This window comes from Talpa occidentalis, unplaced genomic scaffold (assembly GCF_014898055.3).
Source record: "Talpa occidentalis isolate TD23 unplaced genomic scaffold, MPIMG_talOcc4v2.1 talOcc4.8, whole genome shotgun sequence".
Classification (NCBI taxonomy): domain Eukaryota; kingdom Metazoa; phylum Chordata; class Mammalia; order Eulipotyphla; family Talpidae; genus Talpa; species Talpa occidentalis.
The window spans coordinates 34,674,354-34,702,000 of record NW_023605194.1 but is presented as its reverse complement, the minus strand read 5'-3'; the positions used below and the strand labels follow the sequence as shown (position 1 = coordinate 34,702,000).

Genomic DNA, 27,647 nt, shown 5'->3' with positions numbered 1-27,647 from the left:
CCTAACTACCTTTCATTTCCATCTTTTTACTCTCGACTATGGTTATCACTAATGTCATACAAACATGTATCATGCCTTACCTGATGATGTCATATTCTCCTACCTTGACTCTGTGTCTCCCTTACCCTTCTAATCTTTTTTCCTATATTGCAAAGAAATATAAATAATACCACATCACATTGCTCACCTTTCAAATCCTTCAATACTTTCTTGCTTTGGTAATGACCTGTTCATTGTAAAGCATGTCACCTTTGCCTCTACTTTGCTAAGCTGCTAAGGACAAGTAAAACAGGTGTGCAGATGCCCTGCAATAGAAGACACCTCCCAGATTCTTCATGAAATTTTATCTCCTAATACATGACCTTTGCACAAGTTATTTTCTTCTCCTGTCCTACTCTCCCTGTCTTCATTCCTCTTGTCTCCTGAGATCCTGAATTTATACTTCAGGTCTCTGATCTCTGGCCTCTCTGAATAGAACAGTTTTCTGTATTAAATGCTTTTGTAGAATTATCGAACTCCTTGTTATAACATATTACATTTGGCCTGTCTCAGGTTCCCTTTATTCAGATAGGAAATTGAAGTTTATAAAGGAAAAGTAATAAATCTGTGGTCATTCATGTTAAAAGTAGCTAAAATTAAAGTCAGATCTATAATTGCCAGATTGCCAGGCCTTTGCTTCTACACCTCTTATGTGACACTCTCTGAATCAAGGGCATTGATAGTACCATCATTGTAACTACACCTGGCTCTATAAATTCACTCACAGTCTTTAAAGTTTTAATTTCACTCTTGATTTAAACTCAGAATTGATTTTGTAAATTTCCCCAGGCTATATTTGACTAACTTCAAATAAGAACAAAACACCACATAGATTTTATGTGGAAATCATTCTGTTTAGAGGATACAGTTTTGTTTATGTTTAATAGATGTTTTTATCCATCATTTTCATAATCCTTTATAATATAGAGGCAGGGTGGGGTAGGTTACAATAGGCAACTCATGTTTATTCAATTATAATCATCCACTCACAGGAACTGAGAGTTCCTGAACCAATCCCTCATAATTAGTATAGCTACTTATTTGTTTCCAAGTTCAGATGGAAATTTTAATGAGCTAACAAACATGGGGGTGGAATGGATGACATTCTTTAAAATGATAATATACCCCAAAAAATGTCTCAGTGACACATATTTTATTTCTTTAATTTGAATCTTTCCAAATGTAAATGTCAACTAAAGTTTGCTGGGGTCACATGATTGCTGGTCTCCATTTATTCAGCAATGTGGATAAAGTGATATTACTTTTAGGTTTTACTTTCTCTTTTCTGGTACTTTAGTCTGAATGAAGATATTGATGATGAAAATAAAGCCTAGGAAGGAAGAGAAGAGAGCATAGTTCTTATAAAATTTTGTTTCCAAAATATTTCCACAGAAAAAAAGGAACTAGAAAATGAACAATCATATTTAAGGCACCAATTCGGTACATGGTCTCAGGGAAAAAAAAAAATAAAGGTTCCAGAATTCAGGCTCTGTATATGTTGGTCTCCATCTAGGTCTGTTGTTTGTCATACTAACTTGCCTAGCTAAAAAGGGAGTAGTCCAACTGAGTCTGCAGGTAGAGGAACACTGCAAATCATGGGCTCATTTCCGGTGAACTAGGAGCTTATGGGACATTTTGGAAGCACCCAGAAAGCCCTAGTACAAAGAATTCTGTGTCTATGAGCCAACACTCATCCTGGTTTTCTGACTGTGGATGGCATCAGTGACTTGAGTGAACTGAGGCCGAACATAAAACCACCTCCTCTGCATGGCATAGGCATGCAGAGCATTGAGAATACAGGACAAATCCAATCTAGACATCCTGAACATCACCCAGGAAACCAGGGTACACAGGCAGTGTGGAGAGAAGCTGAACCATGAAGGTATCTGTCTGTCTTATAGGCAGTTCTTGCTGAGGCTAGCGAACAATTTTCCTTATGACCCTTTGCCCTCTGTAAATGATATGAGTGCAAATTCACAGTATGGAGGCAGGTGTAGAAGACAAAGCCCCAGTGAGGGGATTGAGAAGAGGAATTCAAGAATGCATGGGGTCAGTTACACGTAGTCAACTCAGGAAAGGAGGATTTGTTTAAAGCCTGGGAGAAACATGTTATGAATAAGGAAGAAGTGTTAAACCTTAAGAGCATCCCGGGGTGAGAGTTGATGTATCATACACAGCTTAAAGCAGAAAATTGTGATACAGGCAGGGATATATATTTATTCACTAGGCAACAAGTCTTTGTGTATCAATTATGTGGGAAGCTCTGCACTAGGTGCTAGGGAAACAGTGGTGAGTCAAATGAATAAATCAACAAAAAAATGTGGCCCCTGTACCAATGATGTTTGCAAGTATAGTGCAGGATTTTTTTAGCTGGTGACATTTAATTTGAGATCAAAATGGTGAGTAGGCATTTTAAAGACAAATATGGGAACAATATTCTAGGGAGAGAAAGAGAATAGCATATATCAAGGTTCTGACGAATTAAAGGTTAGACATGTTAAAAGAAAAGAAGAGAGGTTAGTATAGGTGAATGGCCTCATAGCAGGCAGTTCCTTTTAGATCATATTAAGGGTTGAGATATTTTTATAAGTTTAATAGAGAACCAATAACAAACTTTTAAAGAAACATCTAAGTCTAGATCTATTTGTATGCATTCATTCATGTACATATATATATATACAAGCATGCATGTAATTTAATATAACTATTAAAAAGTTTATATTGCTTGCTATATGGAGAATGGCTTATAGGAGCAAAATCATAAAAGGAGGCTAGAAGACTATGTGCTATTTTATTGTCTGTATATTCTCTACATATGACCTATATTCATTTATTTTCCAGGATTAATATTTTTACAACTATAAATGTTATAAAGTAAATCACTTAAAATTTACTATTTTATACATTCTGACATATTCAGCCAATAAAATGTCACTCGTATCTCAGATAAGGTACATGTCTATAACTCCTGAAAGTCTCCTCATGTCACTTTCCTCCATCATATCCCACTCTGACACCACAAATCCACTTGCATGTTTTCCCTTACTGTGGATTAGTTTTGTCCCAATTTGAGATCTACTAAGTCAATAATCCTGGGGACGGGGGGAAGTAGGTGACAGTGTGTACTTCAATACCTCTTAAAGTGACTCCAGTGCACACAAATGTTTGAGAACTACTGCTTTGTAGTAATACAAGAAGAATAGACACAGATGCAGTTAATGTTGCATATATTTTGTGTATATAATGGAGATGATTTCTTCTATTCTGACTTCCTCTCCTGTATAACATGTATGGAAGATCTGAGAGTAAGGGAGGGAGAGTAAGTCAGATGTTTGAGTTGTGTGGAGAATGTATGGATAATGATCAGGAAAATGTAGAAGCAGGTTGATGAGATTTTTAGTCACTATTAGATGTTGACTTAAGCAATGTGATTGTCAGCCTTTATTGACATCTGTCTTCTCAGTTATGTAGTGTCTCTCCCAGTTCTGAGCTTCTCAAGGTAGAGGCATGAAGAAGGCAGTTTCTTGAATTCATACACAGCTATTTTAACAAATGGATAAAAGGAAGGGAGAAAGGGATACAATAGGTGAAGGTTTTTACAAGAGAATGAATGGTTGTAATCATGGATCGTGGTCTCTGTGCTGTATAAAAAAGGGAAACAAGGAAGATGAGTAAGAGAAAATTCTGAGCCTATGGAAAAAATGGTTTTGATGAAATAAAGTACTGTTTCAGTAGACATACTGTAGAAAATGAGCTGAGAGTGTAAATGGTAGTGGCTTAAAAGTGTAATGGTTGTTTTTGAAATTTTGTTGTTTTTTGTAATAAGCTCCAGGATATAACCTTGGTAACATAGGAAGTGATTTCCATGCCAGATCACTGATACTGAAGAAGTCGTATAATCCGTGAGTAAAATATTCACATGCATATTCAAGTTCTCTTTCACTAGTGATGTCAATCATATAGCAGGTAGATGAAAGGGACACTGACAGCCAAGGACCAAATCAAAAAACACAGTGGCATCTGTAGTATATAAAATAAATTAGAAATCATCACTGGCACAGAAAATTTCTGATGAACACACATTTTTTTTCTCTAGCAGATTATTTTGAGCCCCATCATAACTTAAAAAATGTATGTTCCTGGTGCGTCCCAAAGTCATGGATATATTTTGATAATAAGAATCATAATTGTATTATCAGTGTATGATTGCTGATTTAGCCATATAAATACAAAAAAAAAACAACTATTCTAGAGAGCATTAAAAAGAAATTAAATCATAACTTCCTTATGTTTTTCTATCATGACAGGAACAAAAAAGTTTGCTTTGAAAGAACCCTACCAGCTCAGAAGTACAAGGATGAAGGTTGTCTCTGCTGTGCCCTGCTAACATCCATTGTAATTCTGTTTTTCAAATTCACAGAGAGTGAAGAAGTGTATCAAAGGCAGGTGCTGTCAATTTCATGTATCATCTTTGGAATTGTCATCGTGGGCATGTTCTGTGCAGCATTCTACTTCAAAAGCAAGTAAGACCATTTCTCTCTAGTGTTAAAAGGTTACTTCTCAGAGGAAGTACTTTAAGTTCTCAGTCTGCTCCAAGGAGGCATCTTGTGCAAATGGGTTCATCATACATCCACAGATGACTTAGAATCTTTTTAGACTGTGGCGAGGGTATACAGCAAGTGTATGTATGTGTGTGTGTTTTGTGTGTGTGTGTATGTGTGTGTGTGTGATGGGGGTTATCTTTGATACACATAATTGTAATTCCTCTCTATGATGATGAATATTCTCTTTATTTTGCACTTTGTGATCACTTGTCTAAATTAAAGGCTCAGTGGGGCCTGCCTGTCACTAAGGGGTTATTTATTCTGAATAAGCCAAAATGTAAGCCAAAATGTCAACCATATATAGCTTTTTCTGATAAAGCAAAACAAATCACAGTTTCCCTTTCATAATGTTTTTACCTAATACCCATAAAAGATTTTTATCAAATATGAAATATGAATACTATAAAATATATTTTGTTTTATCAGTTGGTATGCACATCTCAACTGTGTTTTATCATTTCTTTGCTAAGAAACCAGATCTTCTGCAGAGAAAGGTGATTATTTTTAACTAATAAAAATATATACATACATATAATACATATATATATTCCATATGAAGTCTGACAGGGACATTTTATTTATGGAAGTGGCATAGTCTGCACTTAAAGTGAGAAATGTAGATAAAAACCATTAAATCCCTCGGTTTCTTGTAAGGCACACATATCTTAAGAAATTGGCACAGATTCTGTTCTTACAGCTTGTCTGAAATCCAAGCCAATGTGTAATCGCTTTTCATCAGACCTATATTTTTCTACTCATTTGCTCTTCTAAAAATGGATCAATTTCCAGATATAGTCTGTGATCCCTGTCTGCGTACCATGTATGTTGATCTTTAAAAAGGACAACAATTATGATCTAAAAAAAATAATAATAGATACTTGGACTTAGACCTAGAATTAGCAACTATTATTTTTAATAAACTATTTCAAAATAGGTTCAGATTTTTGGATGACTAAAAATAATACAGAAAATAATACAGAAAAATCCCCTATCCCCTACACCCAGTTTCCTCTGTTATTAATCTCTCACATCAGTACATTTCACTTGTCAAAATTAATGAAACGGTATTGCTGCAGTATTACTAACCCAAGTTCATATCTTCAACTTTTCTTAGTTTTTACCTAATGTGTTTTTTGTTACAGGATCCCATCCAGGATTCCACATTACATTTACTTGTCACATCTCCTAGGCAACTGTTGCTTGTCACAGTTGTTAGTGTCCCCATTTTCAACACTTACTCTTTGTCAGGGAATTAGGTTTTGCATGTATCATCTTCCAAAGCTCACAATAAATACAATTGTGCATTATGGCCAAACATTTTAAATAATATCAGTATTCATTTAAAAATGCTAATATAGGGCCTCCCCTGGTGGTGCAGGCGGTTGGGCACTGCTATCTGAAGCTGACTGCAGCCTCTGCAGCGCCGGTTTGATCCCGGCCAGCAGGCAAGGGTTCCACATGGCACGGCAGACCTCTCCTGTCTCGCCCGCTGCTCCTCTCAGCAGTGTATTTCGTCAGTCTGCCTGTTCTGTTCCCCACTCTGTCTCTGGTGAATCCTCTCACCCTCCCCCGAATCTGCCTGTACCCTGGTTCTTGTATAAATAAATAAATAAATCTTTTTTAAAAAAACACCACACAGTAGGTGGGTTCTTGAAATGTCCACCATATCATATGGGCACACACAGCACTCCTGTGGTCTGGGGACACTGCTTAGAGAGAATCAGGGCAGCCTGCTTGGTGCAGCCCATGGGACGCAGTGTTCTCCAGGGGAGACCATGGGGCCAGTGGTCAGGGTTTCACATGCACTAGCCATACCCATTTTTAAATTATTAGGTTGCCACTTGTTTGTTTTGTATTACGAGGCAAATCACATCCAACCTCTTCACCTGTTTCCTTCCTGGTAAAATATGATTAAAATACCTACCTCATAGAATTTGTTAACAATTCAATGGAATAATACTGCAAAAGCACAGCATAGTGTTTACAAGAGTAAATACTCAGGAAGGCTTGCTGTTGTTAGCACTTAGCTTTCCACACTGGAGCACAGAGGCTGGGGCACTACAAAGTGAAGCGTGTGCCCTGGAGCACGAGAGGGGTAATCAAACTCGGCAGGGTGTTCGAAGGGCTCCACACAAGTGTACGAGAAACAAATTGTATATTTAACAATAAGCAAATTACTATGAAAAAGTAGTTAATCACCTATTTTTAGAGTGTAATTTGTACTTGTACCACATTTAAAGGAAAGAATGTTTATGACTAACACAAAAATGGAGAGCAGCTGGGTAGCTAGAGGATTTCCGTCTTCAGGGCTGTCAATCTCTCCTTCCCTGGGCAGCAAATGGACTCTGAGAAAAATGTCTCCTTTGGGGGCTCAACAAGGTGTCAGCAGGTTTAGTGGAACATAGCTCAATGCCACATTCATGATGGGAGGCTCAGAGAACTCAGCCAGTAGGGGAAGACTAATAAAGATGTTGTCTCTATGCCTGCCCAGCTGGTACATTTTTATTAAAATATGAATAAATAAGGAAATGTATATATAATTAAGCAATAAAAAAATGAACAAGATTTATTTTTTACAGAGACCTTTTTCTAGTACTATTCCAGTATGGTCTTCCTTTATTTTACTTTGCCTGAGAGGAATGCCACATCCCAGACCAAGCCCCTAATCTGTAGTACTGAAAGCAATGTAAGTTCTTATAGCATCCTGGCATGATTTTTTTTTTTATGCTCATTCATAGAATTCTAATTTCCCTCCCAAATCCTTGGGGGGGGTGGAAACTGAATAGGTAGATCTTAGTTTTCATACATACCATAAAGTTATACACACACACACAATTTTTTTTTATTTCATTTGGAAGTCCCAAGTCTTCCAAAATTCTAGGGCTTCTCTATCATTTGTTGACAAATAAATTCACTTAAAAATCTCAGTTCTGGGCCTCCCCGGTGGCGCAGTGGTTGAGCACTGGGTTGCGAAGCTGCCCGCAGCCTCTGCAGCGCCGGTTCAATCCCCGGCCGCTGGGCAAGGGTCCCGCATGGCGCGCAGACCTCTCCTGCTGCCCGCTGCTCCCCTCAGCAGTGTACTTCGGTCCTTCTGCCTGCTCTGCTCCCCGCTCTGACTCTGGTGAATTCTCTCACCCTCCCGCGCTTCTGACTGTACCCAGTGCTTGTATAAATAAATAAAAATAAATCTTTTTAAAAAATCAATAAAATAAAAAAAAAAATTAAAAAATAAAAATAAATTTAAAAAAATTAAAATCTCAGTTCTGTCTACTGGGATGTATAGTTTCTGCCTGGAGAGAGTTATGACTTAACCTCAAAACTCACATTTGTTTAGTCATTTCTGTTTTACTTCCCACAGTCCCTCAGATCTGCCATTCCAGTTCTTTCTTCACTCTATTGTCACCTTGACTTCACCAGAGGAGTATTATAGCAAATTATTAGCTGATGAAAGTTTGAAGTAATAAGATGAGATAGAAATAAGCAACACTTTCTTGAATTTAGAGAGTATTCTGAGTAAATTGAACCTCCAACAGCTCTAAAGAATACAATAAATTTTCTTATTACTCCCAATAAACCCATATATTCCCATTAAGTAGTTAATAAAACTATTGATTGAGCCTCTCAATCTGATTGATATGGCTCATATGACAACTATATATTCTTCTAGATTTTCTTTTTGTTTTCAACTGATGTGGTTATGAAGTCTGAGGATGACTGTAGAAGTTCTTAATAGACTGAAAATGCATGACATGATTCAATTCTAAAAATGAATTGCAATAGGAGAAGGGATACACCAGGAGGCAGCAAGACTGATAATTATCACAACAGGGAAAGCAGAGGAGGAAAAAGCAGAATTGATGCCAGAGTAAAGAAAGATATGGAAGCAACCTGCCCTGCAAGGAAGTTATCATTGTCTAAGGGAGGAGATTTTACATCACAAAGAAATTGTCTTAAGGACAGGCAGAGTGCTGTTAAGATTTTCTTCTTCAGTGAAGGTCTTAGTCTCCCAGTCGCTAATACATAATTGTGATAGAGCAGCTCTCTCCAGCTCATGCTGTGCCCTGACACAGCCCTCATATGATGACAGGTCAGTGTAGGGTTCTGAAGACCTAGACTTTCACCCCAACTTATGTGAGGCCTTTCCAATTTCAGAGGCCTCAGGGGAGTTGCTGAGATCTTTACTGAGACAGCATCACATTCAGCTTTGCCCTCTGCCCACTCCTGTTGCCTTCCTTTTGCTACCACATGTGTTGATCCCAAAAGTCACCACTAATAAAAATCCTGCATTCTTCTTCCATCTCAAATGTCTGCTTCCCCAGAACCCAACTTGCAACATAACAAATAATGTCTACCCACGGACTCGTGACATTTGAAGTTCTACAACTTACATCTTATTTTTGTTTGGATGCATTAGGCTAAGAAAACTTAAAACTCAGTGTGTTATACAGTGTTCACACTGCTCTCTGCAGAGATCTAATGGTATATCATGGAATCAGATGTGTCTTTCCTCTGTTCCCATTTGCTGGGGGAAGGAGGAAGGAGCTAAATATATTATAAGTGCTTGTGAGAAGGGAGGCATGATAGAGAAGGAGGCAAACTCAGGAGGGAAGTCCATTTATTCTGGAATATTAGTGACTTGAGTGAGAAGAGAGTAAAGGAAAGCAAACTATTACAAGTTTTAGGAAACACAAACATCCTTTAAAAGTTTACATTTCCCAGATATTGAATTTTGGAATTACTGAAAAATTAGTATTTTTACTATTTAATTCTTGGAGTAATTGTGTGCTTCCTCTTTGTCAAACCTCCTCTTACTGCTTCATGGTGATTTACCAGGGAGAACTTCCTGATCTCCCATTTGCTTTATCAGTGAATCCTTGATGGGATTTTGAGGCTGTGATGTGCTTCTTAACATGTTGATATGATAGATTTATTTTTCACAATAGGCTACAGATTAGCTGTTAGGAAGTAAAGAGACCATTATAACTGGATTAAAGTAACCAAGAGTACTGGAGATAAAAGTCCCCCAAATAATTGAAAAGATAAAAGAAATATTTAAACAAACAATTACATCACATTGGTGTTGTAAATTCAAAGGAGGCAATGACGCTCAGAGCCTCCAAATCCTGTCGCACATAATGTGACTTGCTTGTGAGAGTTGCAATTAATATGATCTTCCTTTTATCTTTGGGCCAACGTTCTAATTCCTCTGCAGCATCTGCTCATACAACTGAGCTTGCTAAATGAGGAAGAAAGAAGATCAACATTTTACATGTGCTTTCACTTTAATTTCCTCACTCTCCATGACAGCTTGCTTTTATAAACCCCATTTAGAGATGAGAAAACAGGGCCTCAGAAAAGTTAACAAAATCAATTATTTTGATTTAGAACATCAAAACAAAACTGATGGTCAATAGAGCAGGGATTCAAATGCCAGCCCCTCTGATGCTGCAGTCGATGCTCCATAGAGTGCTGCCTTCCAGGAGAAACTCACTGCAAGAAATCACATTCTCCTCCATCTTTCACAGGAACCTTGGGGAAGAAGCGAAAGATTAGGGGGTTGCACGGGGAGTGAGACTACAAAGCTTTCTTTATGTGTGGTACTCAGTTTTCTGCTGATAAATGGTTGTGAAGCTCTTGGGCTAAAGCATCTAATAAGGCAGTAATCTGTTTCAAACTTCTGGTATAACCATTGAATGAACCTTCTAACACTCACCCCACATATGCACTTTACTTGGAGTTTAAAAAATCCTCTCAGCTGAAAAGCTGTAGAACCAGAGACCAGTGAATTGACAGTTCTGTGTGGTTTTTGAAAGTGCGGAATATGCAGGCATTTCAAATTTAACCCTACCATTTACTAATTATATGACTCTGGGGAAATTATTGAACAACACTTTGCCTCAGTTTTCTCACCTTTCAGATGAGTACAGCATTGTGGCATCATCATACAGAATTATTGTGAAAAATAAATGAGTTGAGGGGCCTCCCTGGTGATGCAAGGGGTTAAGTCTCAGCACAATGAAGCTATTCTCAGGCATTGCAGCACGAGTTTGATCCCCAGCCAGGGAGGTGACCAACATGGCACAGCAAACCTCTCCTGCTCACCCCACTGCTCCTCTCAGCAGTGTATTTCGTAGATCTGCCTGTTCTGCTCCCCACTCTGTCTCTGGTGAAACCTCTTACCCCCCCCACCCCTGCACCTCTGACCTGTTAAAAAATAAAATTTATGTTAAAAATTAAAATATTTTTTTAAAAAATAAAATAAATGAGTTGATGCATGTAAAATACTTAAAGTGATGCTTAGCACATAGTAGGTACTCTTTAACAGTTAACTATTGTTTTATTATTTGTGAGGCAGTTATAAATCTTCACATTCAGGGTTGATCCAAATGAGCTCTTTCTAAATTGTAAAAGAAAAAAATATGTACAGATTATAGCATATGTGAAAGTCATGTAATCAAGAAACGTATATTTAAATGGCACATATATAATGTCGCTTTGTAAGTGTGTGTTATATGTCACTGCCAGGTTCAAACTTGAGTTTTTCCCATTGACCATTTCTTCAGAGCATTTTCAACTTTTTGCCGCTGACACAGGGTTAGGGGCCTCTTGTATTTAGGGGGCCAAGACAATACATTATGTTTCTGTCTGCCTTTGAAGGGCCATTGGATATTAATCCCTGCATGATGATAGCCTGCATTGGGTATTAAACCTGCATTATACCAGCTTCTCTTTAAATTGAGAGTATTTCTTGGGGTTGAAAATGAGAAAAAGTTTCTCTGTTAACTGAGGGTACCCAGCTTTAACAAATGACAAATATAGACATTGGATATGAATGAGCATCCAAAAATATGAATAGAATAAATTTATGCATTTATACATTTGTTTAAACCTACAGGAAACAAGCTAAACAAATCCAAGAACAGCTGAAAGAGCCACAAAATGGTAAAAACTACAGTCTTAAATCATCCAGTGCAATGGCAAAGTCAGAGAACTTGATGAAGAATCATGTCCAACTGCAGAATGTAAGTTAATGTCTGTGTCTCTCCTCCTGCAGCTCACCTCAGGGCGCTCAGTTCAGAGTGGTTTGGGAGCCTGTGACCAGACTTATTTAATTTTTTCAAATTTTTGTAGTGTTCTGCTTAAATCATCTTGCAGTTCTATGTGTGTGCGTGTGCACATGTGCTGGAAGAAAGAGAGAAAAATTCATTCTCAGCTCTTGATGACAATCTGCGGTATAAATTAATCTCTGGTATAAAAAGAGCTTCAGTTGTTTGTAAAGTAAACACTGAATCTTTACTTGGTATCAGAAATTGTGCTGGAAACCAAGGGATGTCATGTTCCCTCCTGTGTGGGAACTCATGTGTAGTACAAAATGCAAATACCAGAACCAGAGGGGATATGTGGACTGAGCTGTTTGACATTACAGCAGAGACTGATGAAGAAGAGACCAATGGGAATTGGGTTGGGTAGGTATGTTGCCTGACTCAAAACAAAGTCAGGTTTGAACTGGGTTTTAAAAAAATATAAAGTTTCATCAGACAGCCAAAGAGCTAAGGACAAGAAATTAGAGAAAACAGAAATAATAAGGCCACGAAATCCCAAGATTGCCTGGTATGTTCAGGAAACTCCAAGGTAAGGTGTATGAGAAAGCCAGAGTAGACTCACTCATGGTTCCAGAGTCTTCCTAACACCGGGCCTCAAAGAGACATCAGAAATCAAAGTTAAAAGCAAAATCTCCAATTCCAAAATTCTTTCTAAAAGTCGTTTTCATCATCTCTGAGATATATTTCAAAACACTAAATCAAAGGCAACCAAATTCTGCCTAAGACATACTGAAATATTCTCTTAGGGTAGCAGTTCTTTTCCCGTCCAGAAGATTGTACTTCCAGATTCTGAGGCACAAAACTGAAGAACAAAGGCCACGGTATAAACCTAGTATTTGAGCATAATAGGCAATCATCCAGGACATATTCACACCCCTCCAAATGCATAAATCACTGGGAATTTATATATCATTTGTAATTCTAAGAAATCATTACCCAGAAGTCACCATTATGTTGTACACAACAGATGTACTTAGATGTTTATTGTGGGACTCATAAATCAGAATTGCTTCCCAGCAAAGTTTAGTTAAACTTTTATTCATGGCTATGTGTGGGGAATGCTCATTTCTGAAATAGAGGGAATCATTTTTCTAGTGATTTCTATTATCCCACACACTAAAACTCCTGCTGTGATAGCGGGTGTCACTTTCTTTGCAACTGCATCTAACAACGATAAACAAAGCCAATCACTGTTGCAGAAGAGGGTCCAGTGTGTATTTAACTCAACTTCTGTTCGTACATAGGTAACTGGGTGTTTTAAAAGGGGAAAGATGGAGTAGGAAGGGAGGAAATCTGGAGCTTGACAGTTAGGGAAATGAAGTGAAAAATAATGAGTTGGTCACTGTAAATGCTATTAAGAGAGCTGTGTCTCTCAGCTAGCAATTGCTAAACTTAGAATTCTATACTTTTATAGTGACCTGGAGATGAATATCTTAGCCTTCCTAATGATTACATTTTGAATAAATGGCTTTCAGGTCCTAGAGAAAGACATTCTTGAATTGTAGGCAATGGATATACCTCTCACAGAAAGAAAGTTTATAGTTGTAAGTCCTTTTTAGTGAGTGCTCTAAGAAAGTGAGGACAGGGCCTATGCTCAGGTGTTGGTCAGACTAAAGAGTAAATATTTTTGAGAACTTATTTTTTTTTTTCTTCTTAGGTTGGCTTTTTAACAAGAGCTCCTGTCCCCCTAGGGATGTAACTTTGAGCAGTTAGAAACTATGTTAGAGTTCATTCTTTTGTTGTGGGGATGGGTGGATGAAGCAATTAGTCCTGAGAATCTATAAGCAGATTTTATGAGCTAAACTTATTTCATTTTTTTTTATTGAAACAACAATTGTTTACAACATTGTAGATGATTTGGACCCCACAAATCATATACACCTGTTCAGATGTATGTTACACAAACACACTTACCACCAAAACACTTATAATTCCACCATAGTCCTCACTTTGTTCCATACTCCCACCTGGTATCTTCAAGTTTAAAGTCAAATTTCTAAGGGATTTTTTAATTATTATTTTCTGTTCCTTTGTTTGGAGTCTTTATATTCCACTTATGTGTGGAAACATCGTGTATGTCTTTCTCCTGATTTATTTTGCAGTCATCCATGTTGTTGCAGATGGGAAGAATTAATATTTTGTGTAGCTGAATAGTGTTCCATTGTGTATATATTCCACAACTATTGTTGGGCACTTAAGTTGTTTCCGTAATTTGGTTATTATAAATAGTGCTGCAATAAGCATACAAGTGCAATGAAAAAATATTTGCATTCTTAACAGTAACTCTTCACTCATGTGCTCCTCACCACTCATTTGACTGGAATTATAAGAAAGATATTACCAGCTGTTGGAGTTCCAACTCTTGAAAGAATTTTGGTTGCATTTTTTTTTCTTTTTCTCTCCTTCTTCCCTCCCCTTCAGTATGTTTTCTATGTTAACACAGGACAGCAGCAGTAGATCCTATAAGTCAGGTCAGAGTCAACAAGATTGTTCTCTCAGGGGCCAAGATAGGATGTGCAAAGGTGTTTTCCTATGTTCATCCCAACTTTGTATAAAGAGAATATACAGGACATTTTTTCTTGAGTTGTGAAATGGGCAGCTAGGATAACACATTCCAAGGAATTATCTATCTAAAGAACTTCACAGAAATTAAGAGTTCAAGCAGAGAGTAGATACAAAAGGAAGGACATTTTGTGCATTTAAAAACCCTGAAAAATGAGAGGCCAGCTGCATAGAAAAGTTATATGTGTTATATGTGTGCAGCCATAGCATTCTACTCTCTGCCAACTTGGGCTCAAGGGACCACCTCAGCAGGTTTTAAAGAGACTAGACTCTGATGAACAAGTTTCTTTCCCAAAGGCAAGTATCCATTTCAGTACTGGAAAGTAATATGGGTCACTGCCAGCTTTGCTACACATTTGTGAACAATTTTTTTGCTAATTTAATAGGAAAAATGGTCTTTTATTTTAAAAATACATTTATTTGTAGTGTAGTATAATCTCTGTCTACGTATTTCTAGTTATATTTCCTATTTGGCAAATTATGCTTTTGTACATAATTTTGTTATAAGAATTATATAATAATTTGACTACAATTTTTCATGCCATATGTTATGGTAAGAAACACTAATGGAAAATCGATATAAATAACACACTAAAAAGGAACTGAAAAGCGTATTTGCTTCAATTCTGTGTTTAAGATATATAAGGTGATACATCTAGGGCATCTGTGCTTTGGAGGCCAGGTAGCACAAGTCTTCTTAGGGAGAGCAGTAAATCTAATGTGTGACTGAAATTTTCTGCATTCACATTTAAGTGAAATATAATGAAGAAAGTTTGGGAAAGCATTTTTTCCTTTGTAGGTTCTGTATAATTTTTTTTTCCATTGGCAAGAGTTGGGATAAAGAACCAATGCCAAAAATAACAGCTAAAAATAATGAAATAATGACAATAGCAAATAATATGTACAAAGTAAATGTACAGAATCAGGCTAAAAAATGTTAATACAGTGTCTCATTTAGTCTTAACAACAGCTACTTAATTTATACCTACAATGTTCAGAAGACAGAAATGGAGATGAAAGCTTGAGAAAGTGATTCTCTGTCAGACAGCAAGTGAATAGCTGAGAGGCAAACACTTATCCATTTAACTCAGTTGTTCTCAAAGGGAAGTTATGTCCCAGGGAACATTTGTCATCCTCTGAAAACACTGGGTGTTACAACTTGGAAGGAAAATGCTATAGACATGTAGTGTTAGAGACCAGATATGCTAATAGGACATCTGAATGCACAGGATAACCCCCAACCAAAGAAAATAATCCTTCTCTAATGTCAACAGTGCTGACGAAATCCAGAGTCCCAACTCAATTTGCAGAATGAGACCCTTGAGAAATTCTGAGCACCTAACAAGAGTCCTTTAATAGTTATCCCAAGGGGAGCATTTTTTTTCTATCACAGGGAAGCTGGCTGGTACAGGACAATCCTTGGGAGGAGAAATTACATACCATATCAGGCAAATCTGTCTTTGTTTTATCTTGAAGCCCAGGTTAACTACTTGAAATTCTTGGCAAATTGCAGTGTTTAACAAATGAATTGTCTGTGTCTGGCATTCCCTTAAGTTCATTAAACATTCATGGGGAAGGGTTTCATTTTACAGTCATTTAACAAGATGTGAAACACCTAGTCCAGTAAAGCAACATGATGCTGTGGAAACACTTACTCAGAGGCTGCAGAACTAGACTTGGCAGCACCTTAGAAGCATCCAGCCCATTATAATCATTTACAAATGAAGCAGTTGTGACCCAAGAAGATGAACTTACCTCATTTTCTGTGTCCTAAGTGAAAGGGAGCTAGCAGTGGAATTACAACCTTCAGTCAAGGACGTAAAACTTCTTACTTCAAGAAGCAGAAAGAGAAGTTGTCAAAAAAGAAATGATCCATTCTTCTCTCTTAAAATCAAGAAAAATACATACATAAGTGAAAAGTAAGGGAACAGAATGATACACACTTTCTACCCTTTCTTCAAGAATCATCTTAGGAAAGATAGGTTTATTGGAGCAACGCATAATGAAAAAGAACTGGAAAATAATATTTGCATGCTCAAGGAGAATAATATGACTTTAATGCCTAACACAGCTCTGATAATTGTGAGAGGAAGCAATTATTTATTCTAATTCTTATTTCAGACTATATTGATCATTGCATGAAGGCTTACAAAATACAAACTGAAGAGATCAGGGAGCTCACAGGCTAGTAATAAAAGCTAATATATAAGCACATACCTTTTCTATAATGCAGATACATTAAATCAAAATGCTGTCAGAGAATGGAAAAGGACATCTAAAAGTGGCTGGGGAAATCAGTGACATCTCCCAAAGTGGGTGACGTTTGAGTCTTGAGAGTGAGTTGAAGTTCATTGGAGAGTTTAAGAGGGTTTGGTCAGAAGAGCTAGTTTCTCTGTTACTAAGAATCAATTAATTTTGAACAGTCTAGTGTAAAAGTTGATCTCTTGCTTTAAATATCAAATTTTAACTTTCTGATTTGTCAATACTATAGATTCACACATTCATCTATTTTTTCACATACATATTAATACCTAGTAAATAATAGGCACTGCTTTTCTTAAACCAGAGATATAATGATGACCAAAAATGAGAATGACCCTGCTTTCAAAAATGTACTGATTCCTATAGGTAATAGATAGTATGTTCCACAAACAAATGAGGGATTATTATCTTCTAAGGCCTATAGACAATAGTGAATAGTACTATGAATTTATAGAACCAAGTCTGGGAGTTAACCTGCCGATAGCAATAGCAGGGGACTGGCTGAGGAGAAAGCATAAATAACATGTTCTCAGTTGGTTTGAAGGGGGCACCTGTTGAGATGGGGCAGTAGGTGCATGGGGTGGGTGGTCGGGTAGTGAGGGTGGGGGTGCTTGCTGGAAAAGTGCCTGGCTATATTATTTACTTCTGTGGAAATGTGCTCAAGTTTGATTGCAAATGTGATAGTTCTTCTTGCTGTGATAGATGGTGCAAAAATTCCCAAAATAGCAACAATGGTCAAGTTGTTTTTAATTATTTGCTTCAGAGATTCAGATGAAACCCTGCTCTAAAACAAGTCACAACCATTCATTTTCACCATCCTCTGAGTTTCTACATCAGACTGGCAGTAAAGAACTTTTTGACACAGACATTGATGCATTAGGAACAACACAGAGAGACAGACATGTAAACCCACATCCTCCTTCCTGATTTTACTGCTCTCAGGGTAGGTGGTGGAGGTGACCCAAGCAGGTGATTATCAGGTCTATCAACTGTTGCGTAGGACAACACCACACTAACAAACAGGAGTCGTGGAGCAGGCTACATAATGCAGGATGCTGCTGAAGAGCAAGATCCTGGCCCTTTTATTTACTCACATAATTGGTTGTAAGGAGATTAAAGAAAGGGGAAGGGTATAGAAGATTAGGGATTGTGAGTCTGCCCTCCAGGCACTTCTAATATACTTGATGATACACCCTAATCCCCAGCCATGGTTCTAATCTTATCAACAAGGCATCCACTGATCAGTTCTAGGGTCCCTTGTCATACATCGGTCCTCGGCCCCGCGGGCATTCCTGGTCATACCTCTTGATGTATAAGTCAGGAGTATGTGTTCCGCATCGTTCCTCAGCCCCCTGGGCGTTCTGGACATACCTCCTGATGCACATGTTATGCATCGGTCCTCAGCCCCTGGGCATTCTGGACATACCTTGTGATGCATAACCTTCCCAGTGTGATCCATCTTTGTGCTCTTGTTTGATTTGAAGGGCTTAAGGGTTGGGCTCCTGTTCCTAACCGGCCGGACCACTTTGACCTTGTTTAGGTAACAAAATGGTGGCCAAATAGGCTGCCTAGGAGTAGCAGACCCACAATCAACATTGCTTTCCAGGCCTCCCTGGTGGCCTAAGGGTTAAGTCTCTGGGCTATCACCTATCACCACTGCTACCAGAGTTCCATAACTGGCCAGGGAGCTAACCTACATATGGTGCAGCATTCCTCTCTGTCTTATCTGCTGCTCCCCTCAGCAGTGTATTTCTGTAAATAATAGGCACTGCTTTCCTTAAACCAGAAATATAATGATGACAAAAAATGAGAATGACCCTACTTTCAAAAACTTACTGATTCCTATAGGTAATATATAGTATGTCCCACAAACAAATGAGGGATTATCATCTTCTAAGACCTATAGGCCTGTTCTGCTCCACACTCTGTCTCTGGTGAATCTTCTCACCCCTGCACCTCTGGCATCTACCCCAGTTTTTTATGCATAAATAAAAATAAATCTTTAAAAAATAAAAGAATTTTTTTTTTTTTTTAAATTGCTTTCATCGACCCCGCAGGGTACATTCTTGAGGAACTCCCCAGGAAAATGACGGCAGAATTCTGACTCTAGTTTCTAAATTCTTTTATTTGATGTGTATCTTTTGCTTTTATGTTTTTAAGTAGAAGCTATTTTTAGGACAGTTTCTAGGATAGAAAAGTCATGAAGACAGTACAGAGTTCCCATCTATCCTGTACTCAGTTTCCCATATTACTAGCATTGTATGTTGACTTGTTACATTTGTTATAATTGGTGAATCCACATTGATACATTGTGAACTAAAATCCACAATGTATTCAGGTCCCCTTAGTTTTTATCTAATTGCTTCTTCTGTCCCAAGAGCCCATCAAAGATATCTCATTACAGTTAGTTGTGAATGTCTCCTTAGGCGCCTATTGGCTGTGACAACTTGACAGATTTTCCCTTTTTTAATGGCTTTGACATCTTGTTGGAGCATTAGTCAAGTATTTTGGAGGCTGCTCCTCAATTGGAATTAGTTTGGGGTTTTTCTCATGATTAGACTGGAGTTAGGGAGTTTTGAGAGAAAGACATAACAGGTAAAGTGTCCTTTTCATAACCTTTTATCAAAAGGGTATACTGGGATTAGCGCAGGACATCCTTTCCCCCTAACACTAGCAATATGCCTTATTACTGTTGATGCTTACTTTTATCATCTATCTGAGGTAGTGTTTATCAGGCTTCTCCATTGTAATATTACTCTTCTCCCTTTTCTTAGTATTCTACTTGGAAGAAAGTAACTATGTGTAGTCCACACTTGAGAAATGGGGAGTTATACACCCCCTTTGGAAGCACCAGTAAATAAGATATTTGGAATTCTACTGCATGGAGTTAGTCTCTACTTTTCCTTATTTATTTATCCCATCATTTATGTATAATAATATGAATTCATGGATAATATTTGTATTTTGAGTTATAATCCAATCATCAAATACCCTCTTATTTATTTTGTGATCAATTTTTTTTTTTCCACTTTTGGCCATTGGCTGCTGTTCACTTGGTCCCTGTGTCATGTTGGCATTAATTCAATGTAGATTTTTCAGTTTTGTTGAGCACATCCTTGCTTCAAGTTCATCTCAACAGACAGATCAAGGATATATATATAGATATATATATATAGATATATATATAGATATATATATATATAATTGTATATATAGATATATATATACACATGTAATATACATTATAGATAGATCAGAAAGACAGAGAGAGATCATCCAGACAGTGCTATGCATAGTACTTTTCCCTTTAGCCTTAGAGATTCTACTCATTTCCAAAATTGTCTAGGACTGCGCTCCCTCCCCCATGCTCCATTCATCCTGCTGATGTTCATTCATGCATTTTAAATACAGTTAGTTTCCCTTGTCAGAGTTTGTATTCCTTCCTGGGATTTATTTATTTCCCCTTGTGTGAATTTTGATAATTTGTGTCTTACAAGAAATTAGTCCATTTTAACTTATTTATCAAATTTGAGGCCATAGTTATTTATTTAGTGTGTTCCACCTTTTTATGTCCACGGGAGTAGTGAGGAGCACTATTGGTAATTTATTCTTTTTATTCTGAGTTAACCTGTCTAGAAATTGATCAGTATTATTCATCAGTTGAATCAGCTTTGCCTTTGTTGAATTTCTCTGTTCTTTCTCCTGCTTTCAATTTAACCCTAATTTTTGTTATTTATTTTCTGCTTATTTTATTGTTATTTTTGAATTTATGAAGAATGTGTAGTCTCCTATTTTGGAAGGAGTATTTTATGAATATCAGTTAGATCAAGTTGACTGAAATTACTGTTCAGATCAACTGTATCCTTAATGATTTCCCTCCTGTCAATCTGTCAGTTATTGATAGCTTAGTATGAAATTTTTTTTTTTTCCACTTTTGGCCATTGGCTGCTGTTCACTTGGTCCCTGTGTCATGTTGGCATTAATTCAATGTAGATTTTGATTAATTCAATGTCAGTTATTGATAGCTTAGTATGAAATTCATCAGGCATAATAGTGGATTTGTCTACTTCTTCTTGTAATACTATCAATTTTATCATGATGCTCTATTGTTAGGTGCATAAATTATAAGAAATATTTTATTATCATAAGTGACACTTTTATCATAAAGTAAATTATACTTTTTTTATGCTTTTTCTATCCCCAATAATCTTCCTTATTTTGAAGTCTGCTTTGTCTGAAATCTCAATGCCAACTCCAGTTTCTTTTATCATTTTTGACAAATTTTTCTCTACTTTGTTGCTTTTGTCTTATCTTTTCTTTATATTTAAAATGGGTGTCTTATAGACTATATATGGCTTTTTTTATCCTTAATGATAATCAGTTTTTTAATTATTGTAGTTAGACTATTCATACTTAAAATGATTATTAATATAATTAATATGCCATATTGATAATTATTTTCTATTATTGTACTCCTTTGTTTCTCTCCTATCTCTTCTCTTGTTCTAATTGTTTAATAAGATTATATTTCCCCCCTCTCTTTGCACATCTCTTTGCACTTCTTTTTTTAAAAAAATATTTATTTATTTACACATACAAGAACTGGGGTATAGGGCAGAGGGAGGTGTGGGGGATGAAAGGATTCACCCAAGACAGTGTGGGGAGCAGAACAGGCAGATCTACTGAAATACACTGCTGAGGGAGCGGTGGGTGAGTCAGGAGAGTTCTTCTGCGCCATGTTGGTATCTCCCTGGCAAGCTGGGGATCAAACTCGTGCTGCAGAGGCCATGAATTTCTTCACAGTGCGGTGCTTAATCCCTTGTGCCACCAGGGAGACCCTCAACAACCTCTTTTTATAACTTTTTAATGGTGCCCAAGAGTTTGAAGTGTACATTCTTTGCTAACTAAATTCACTTACAAATAACACTTTACCACTTCATGGCTAGTGCAAGTATTTTGTAACAGGGTATTCCCTCTGCCTCTCTCCTGTCCTCTACAAAATTGCTGACAATCTATGTGTTTACTTTAGTCCATTATATTGTACATCACTTTGAATAAACATTTTTCTATTTGATAAAATATTTCCAATTTACTTGATTTGTTACTTCTCTGACACTTTTCCTTCTTTATGAATGTCAGAATTTTTTATGTATATCATTTTGTTTCTTCCTGAAAAACTTCTTTGAAAAGGTCTTGCAGAACAAATCTGCTGCTGAGATTTTTCATCTTTCACTTTATTCGTTTTTATTGCTGAGGGATAATTTCACTGTAAATAGAGTCCTAGTTTAGTGTCTTGGTTATTTCAAGATTTTAAATATTAAGTATTTAAATGTTTAACTTCATTTTAAATATTTCTCTTCCAATTTGTATGATTTCTCATTTGAAATCCACTGTATTTTTTTCTTTATTTTTTTACGATTAAATATTTATTTCTGTATTTTAAACTTTATTTTCTTGTGTAGTTGTTTGTTTTTGTACAATATTTGATTTCTCCCCTCAGATAAATCTCCTACCACTACCTCACCTGTGAACCATCACGATAGTCCCTTGTGTTCTTCTCTCTGCTTGTTTTGATGCTTCTTTTCCCTCTCCTGCTGTATGCCTCAGATCCACAGTTTGCCTGCCAACTTTGTCTTTTTTCTGACCCTTTGTTCAGTTTCCCCATGTTCCTCGTATACATGAAACCATCCAATATTTTTCTTTTTCCTTCTGACTTATTTCACTGGGCATAATCCCTTCCAGCTCCATCCGTATTGCTGCAAATGGCATGTTTATCTTTTTTGATCATTTAGTATCCCATTGTGTTTATATACCGCATCTTCTTGATCCAGTCATCTGTTTGGGGCATTTAGGTTGTTTCCATAGCTTAGCTATCGTAAATAGTGCTGCAATAAACATAGGAGTGCAAGTTTCCTTTTGAATTAATGTTTTTGTGTTCTTTGGGTAGATTCCTAGGCGTGGAATTGGTTAGATCATATGGTAACTCCATTTTTAGTAATTTGAGGATCCTCCACACAGTTTTCCATAGTGTTGAACCAGTTTGCATTTCTTAATATTGATCTTCTATAGGCAAGATTTTATCTGGCTTATTTTCGTTATTTTATTTTTGTATTTTTTTTCCTTTTCTTTTTAATACAGTTTCATATGATGTGCTGTGATACAGATATTTTGATAGTTGTCCTGCATGTGGTTTTGATGTTCTTTGTGTTTCCAATATCTGTGTTTTGGTGTCTGTCAGTAATGTTAAATTCTGCATCACTATTGTTCCTACTCCATTCTCTCTTCTCCTTTTTGATAGTTTTATTGTGCATATATTATACCTTTTAAACTTGTCCCCCATCTGATTATTATCTTCTATCATTTCCCTATTTGGGCTTTTATTTTACTATTTATTTATTTATTGTCTTTGTGTTTCATTTCAGGGGGTTTCTATTGAAATCAAGATCATTTATTCTTTCCTTACTTGCTTCCAGTTTCATGATGAGCCTATCAAGTGCAGCCATCATTTCTGCTACAGTATCTTTATATCCCAGCATTTACTTTAAAATATTTCTTAGCATCTCTCTACTTACAGTAACCATCTGTTCTTGCTTGCTGTCTACTCTTTACTTAGGAGCCCTGTTGGTGTGGTGTTAAGGTGGTGGTTCTATGACCTTATAACTCTACAACCTCTTGCAATCTTTAGTGAACCTAAATTCCTGGGTACTAACCTTCACAAATGTTTCTTTCTTTCTTTCTTTCTTTTCTTCCTTGTTTGAGACAGGAAGACTGGAATCAGGGAATTGGCATCACGGGAAATCTCCCTCAGGCTCTGATAAAGTTTCTCCTTCCCATGATAAAGATATAGGATGATATTTTTGGCCTTTTGTTCTGAGGCTTTGTTGTGCTTCCTGAAGATCCAATGCATGAAAGTGTGGGAATATTCTCTAGCTCCCAGATGACTCTTACTCTCACTCTAGTCCACAAACAGTTTCCAACAATTTATTCAAATTATGACATAAGCATTCCTACCAACTTATGGTTCCTGCTGATTCTACTGCAGATAAGAGGGTCCTGGCTATGATTCTCTGTATTCTTCTGTTGCTCCAACTTGCAGGATGATGGTTTTCCTGGCAGCCTCAATTGTCTGATGGATATAAGAACAATCATTATGTGTCAGTTTTCTTATTTAAAGGGCAGGAATGAAACTTTTCCAGCTTTTTATTTGTCAGAACTGAAAATTGTCTCTAAAATCATTTTGAACCAATATGTGTAGAATGTTAATTTGAAGGATTAGCTTTTTCTTTTTTTCTTTTTTTTTTAATTAATAAATTTTATTTTTATATTCCCCATACAATTGCAATCCCCCCATTCTGACCCCAATCCCTCCCCTCCCGCCCCCCAACCCCCAAAAAGTGTCTCTGGTTCATAGTTTTTGTTGATTTTGATTTTCACTTTCTTATAGTTATTCATTTTTCTGGTCCCTTATTTAAGTTTTCTAGATCCCTGCTATGAGTGAGACCATCCGGTATTTTTCTTTTTCTTTTTGGCTTATTTCACTGAGCATGATCCCTTCCAGCGTCATCCATGTTGCTGCAAATTGCATGTGTTTATCTTTTTTGAATGCTGAGTAATATTCCATGGTATATATGTACCACATCTTCTTGATCCAGTCATCTATTTTTGGGCATTTGGGCTGTTTCCAAAGCTTAGCTATTGTAAACAGTGCTGCTATAAACATAGGGGTGCAGGTGTTCTTTGGAATTGATGTTTCTGTGTTCATTGGGTAAATACCTAGGAGTGGAATTGCTGGATCCTGTGGAAGCTCTATGTTTAGTAGGTCCAGAAATCTCCACACAGCTCTCCATAGTGGTTGGACCAGTTTGCACTCCCACCAACAGTGCAGAAGAGTTCCTTTTTCTCCACAACCTCGCCAACATTTGTTGTTGCTAGTTTTTTTAATATGTGCCATTCTCACTGGTGTAAGATGGTATCTCATGGTAGTTTTGATTTGCATTTCCCTGATTTCAAGTGATGTTGAACATTTTTTCATATGCCTGTTGGCCATTCGCATAGCTTTTTCTTCATTTTTTTTTTCAGTGTTCCTACTTGTCTCAACCAACCCTGTATAGGATTCCCAGCAAGTTAAACCTGAATCTCAAGATATATTGCAGTCACTGACATGAAAATGATTCTCACAAAAGCTGACTGAAAGAAAAAGTTCCAGAACAATAAACTGGGGAAACAATTAAATTGACCATAATAGTACAATTGACAGCAATGATATATAACAATAATTGGAATAATCGAAAAACAAGATTTAGAAATCATTATCTGTTATGCATGTTATGAATAGCAGAAGTAAAAGGCTGATTTTATTCAAGACTTTTCCAGAATTTTAGCTCTCAGCATCAAAAGTTTCATTCAAGCCAGAAACTCTGAACTAATGGTCCAAAATTTACATTCAACTTTTTAAACATACATTGTTTAGAAAATAGTGAGTGGATTGCTGACTTTTAATGAGTTGGTGATTTCTCTAGGAATCTGGATGTTCCAAAACACTTGGCCATTGACCCTGATAGCCCTCTGCAGGATCAGAGCAGAAGTGTGCCTTCTCCAATTTACAAAGAGATTCCTCAGAACATCTCACTTGCTTCTGGCATCCTGCTTCTAGGCATCTGAGTTTGATTTCCAAACCAATTTCTTAGACTTTGGGGAAGAGAGGATGCCCTAATAGGACTGACGTTGATAACATTTCAGGAACATGTCCATTCAGTTAAATCTTCCAATCTTCCATGAATGGTTTGTAAAAAACAACTTTTTTTTTAAATAATAAATTTTATTTTTATATTCCCCATACAATTGCAACCCCCCCATTCTGACCCCAATTCCTCCCCTCCCGCCCCCCACCCCCCAAAAAGTGTCTCTGGTTCATAGTTTTTTGTTGATTTTGATTTTCAATTTCTTATAGTTATTCATTTTCCTGGTCCCTTATTTAAGTTTTCTAGATTCCTGCTATGAGTGAGACCATCCGGTATTTTTCTTTTTCTTTCTGGCTTATTTTGCTGAGCATGATCCCTTCCAGCACCATCCATGTTGCTGCAAATTGCATGTGTTTATCTTTTTTGAATGCTGAATAATATTCCATGGTATATATCTACCACATCTTCTTGATCCAGTCATCTATTTTTGGGCATTTGTGCTGTTTCCAAAGCTTAGCTATTGTAAATAGAGCTGCTATAAACATAGGGGTGCAGGTGTTCTTTGGAATTGATGTTTCTGTGTCCTTTGGGTAAATACCTAGGATTGGAATTGCTGGATCATATGGAAGCTTAAGATTGATTGATTGATTGATTGATACATACATACATACAAGCACTGGGTACAGTCAGAAGCGCGGGAGGGTGAGAAAATTCACCAGAGCCAGAGCGGGTTGCAGAGCAGGTAGAAGGACCGAAGTACACTGCTGAGGGGAGCAGCGGGCAGCAGTAGAGGTCTGCGTGCCATGCGGGACCCTCCTCTGGTGGCCAGGGAGAAGCCGGGGATCGAACCAGTGCTGCAGAGGCTGCGGGCAGCTTCTCAACCCAGCGCTCAACCGCTGCGCCACAGGGGAGGCCCTGTAATAAACAACTTTAATTATCAATAAAGACATACCCATGAAGGTATTATTTACATGAAGATATTATTTACATCTTATTTTGGATCTTTGATATTTTGGGTTGTCCAAAGAAGCCCTTTTTTCCAGATCATGTCCATGTATACTTTTCTTACTTTGTCAACTTTGTCCATTTTACAAGAAATCCATTTATAGACCAGCTTCTGTTAAATCCATTTTGTATAATTCAGATTCTGAGTGAAGTCATTATTGCCACTATGTGCTTTATTTTGGAAGTACTTAAAAAGAAGACATTTAACTTGATATTTTGAACTTAATGTTACAAAGCTTTGACATTTTCCCTAGTCACCATATCCTGTGTCTACTGATATACTTTTTCCCCAAAGATAACAACTAATTAATCATTAATAGTTTACTTGTTTTCAATCTGCATCCTGTGTAATTGCATAATGCATGTACACATACACACTCAAATTTGTGTGTATATGTACATACAAGGTGTATATATACATGTATACATGTGTGTGAACACAGAAATAAACATGTATGTATGTACAAACATACATGAACATGCAATATATGTATACCTGATCAATATACTACCCTTATTTAAAAAAATGGAGTCACCTATGCATGCCATTTTGCACTTTGCTTTTTTTTATACCTTTCAATAACTTTGTAGTATTCATTTCTGTTGTGGCCCATTGTTTCCACTTTGTTTTTGATTTCTGTTTTGTTCTTAACCTTTGTACTGCTGGCATACTCTGGTTCTTAAATGATTTTAGAATTCTGCAAACATAGTAAAGATGGAAATTCCTGGAAGTAGTATTCAGCATCAAAGAGTTTATATAGTTAGCCTTTTGCTTTATATTGTCCATTTGCACCCCCAACAAATCAGCACCAATGCTACTTTTCCCAAATCTTTGCCTTTAGTGTATATGCTTGATATTTAATTTTTTCCATTCTGATTTTTTTCATTTGAAATGAATGCTGTTTTACACCTCATATTTATATTGCATATCTGTCTTTGTATTTTCTGTGAAATTCTTTTCACAAATTAAATGTGAATATCCATGTTTCAAATCCTGCAGGTTGGTTAACATTCTAAAAATATCATTTCTCATGGTAATTTTCATCTCCAGTTTCTAAACAAGAAACCTGCTACCCCTTGCTACCTATTCAAGTGTCAAGTATCCAGGGAGTGTTAACTTGATAACTTGCTGACCGGTTATGAAGCCAGATTATTTCCCTGGGGACAAAGTTTTTCTTAATGTGTCATCTCTATAGATTTTCTTCCGGCTTCTGTGCCTTATGAGAGATCAGTCAGAGGAGAAGCCAAGGGCTAATAACTACAAAGAGTGAAATGCTTACAAATTGCTCTTTTTAGATGTGGTAATGGCCTGATAACAGGTTGAAAGGAGAAGCAGTGGAAATGTTGGGCAGATAGTCTGTGTCCATGCCCTCCATAATTCTGAGAGTGTT

General features: G+C 36.9%; 1 protein-coding gene across 2 annotated transcripts in view; it reads left to right on the top strand.

Annotated features, from left to right (window-relative positions):
* Nucleotides 1-27,647, top strand: part of NRG3 (neuregulin 3) — a 902,987-nt gene that overhangs the window by 861,944 nt on the left and 13,396 nt on the right. For both annotated transcript variants that reach the window (XM_054690694.1, XM_054690695.1), the window contains 2 exons: nucleotides 4,460-4,562; nucleotides 11,539-11,665. In XM_054690694.1, coding sequence (XP_054546669.1) covers nucleotides 4,460-4,562; nucleotides 11,539-11,665 — 230 coding nt within the window. The remainder of the gene's footprint in view (nucleotides 1-4,459; nucleotides 4,563-11,538; nucleotides 11,666-27,647) is intronic.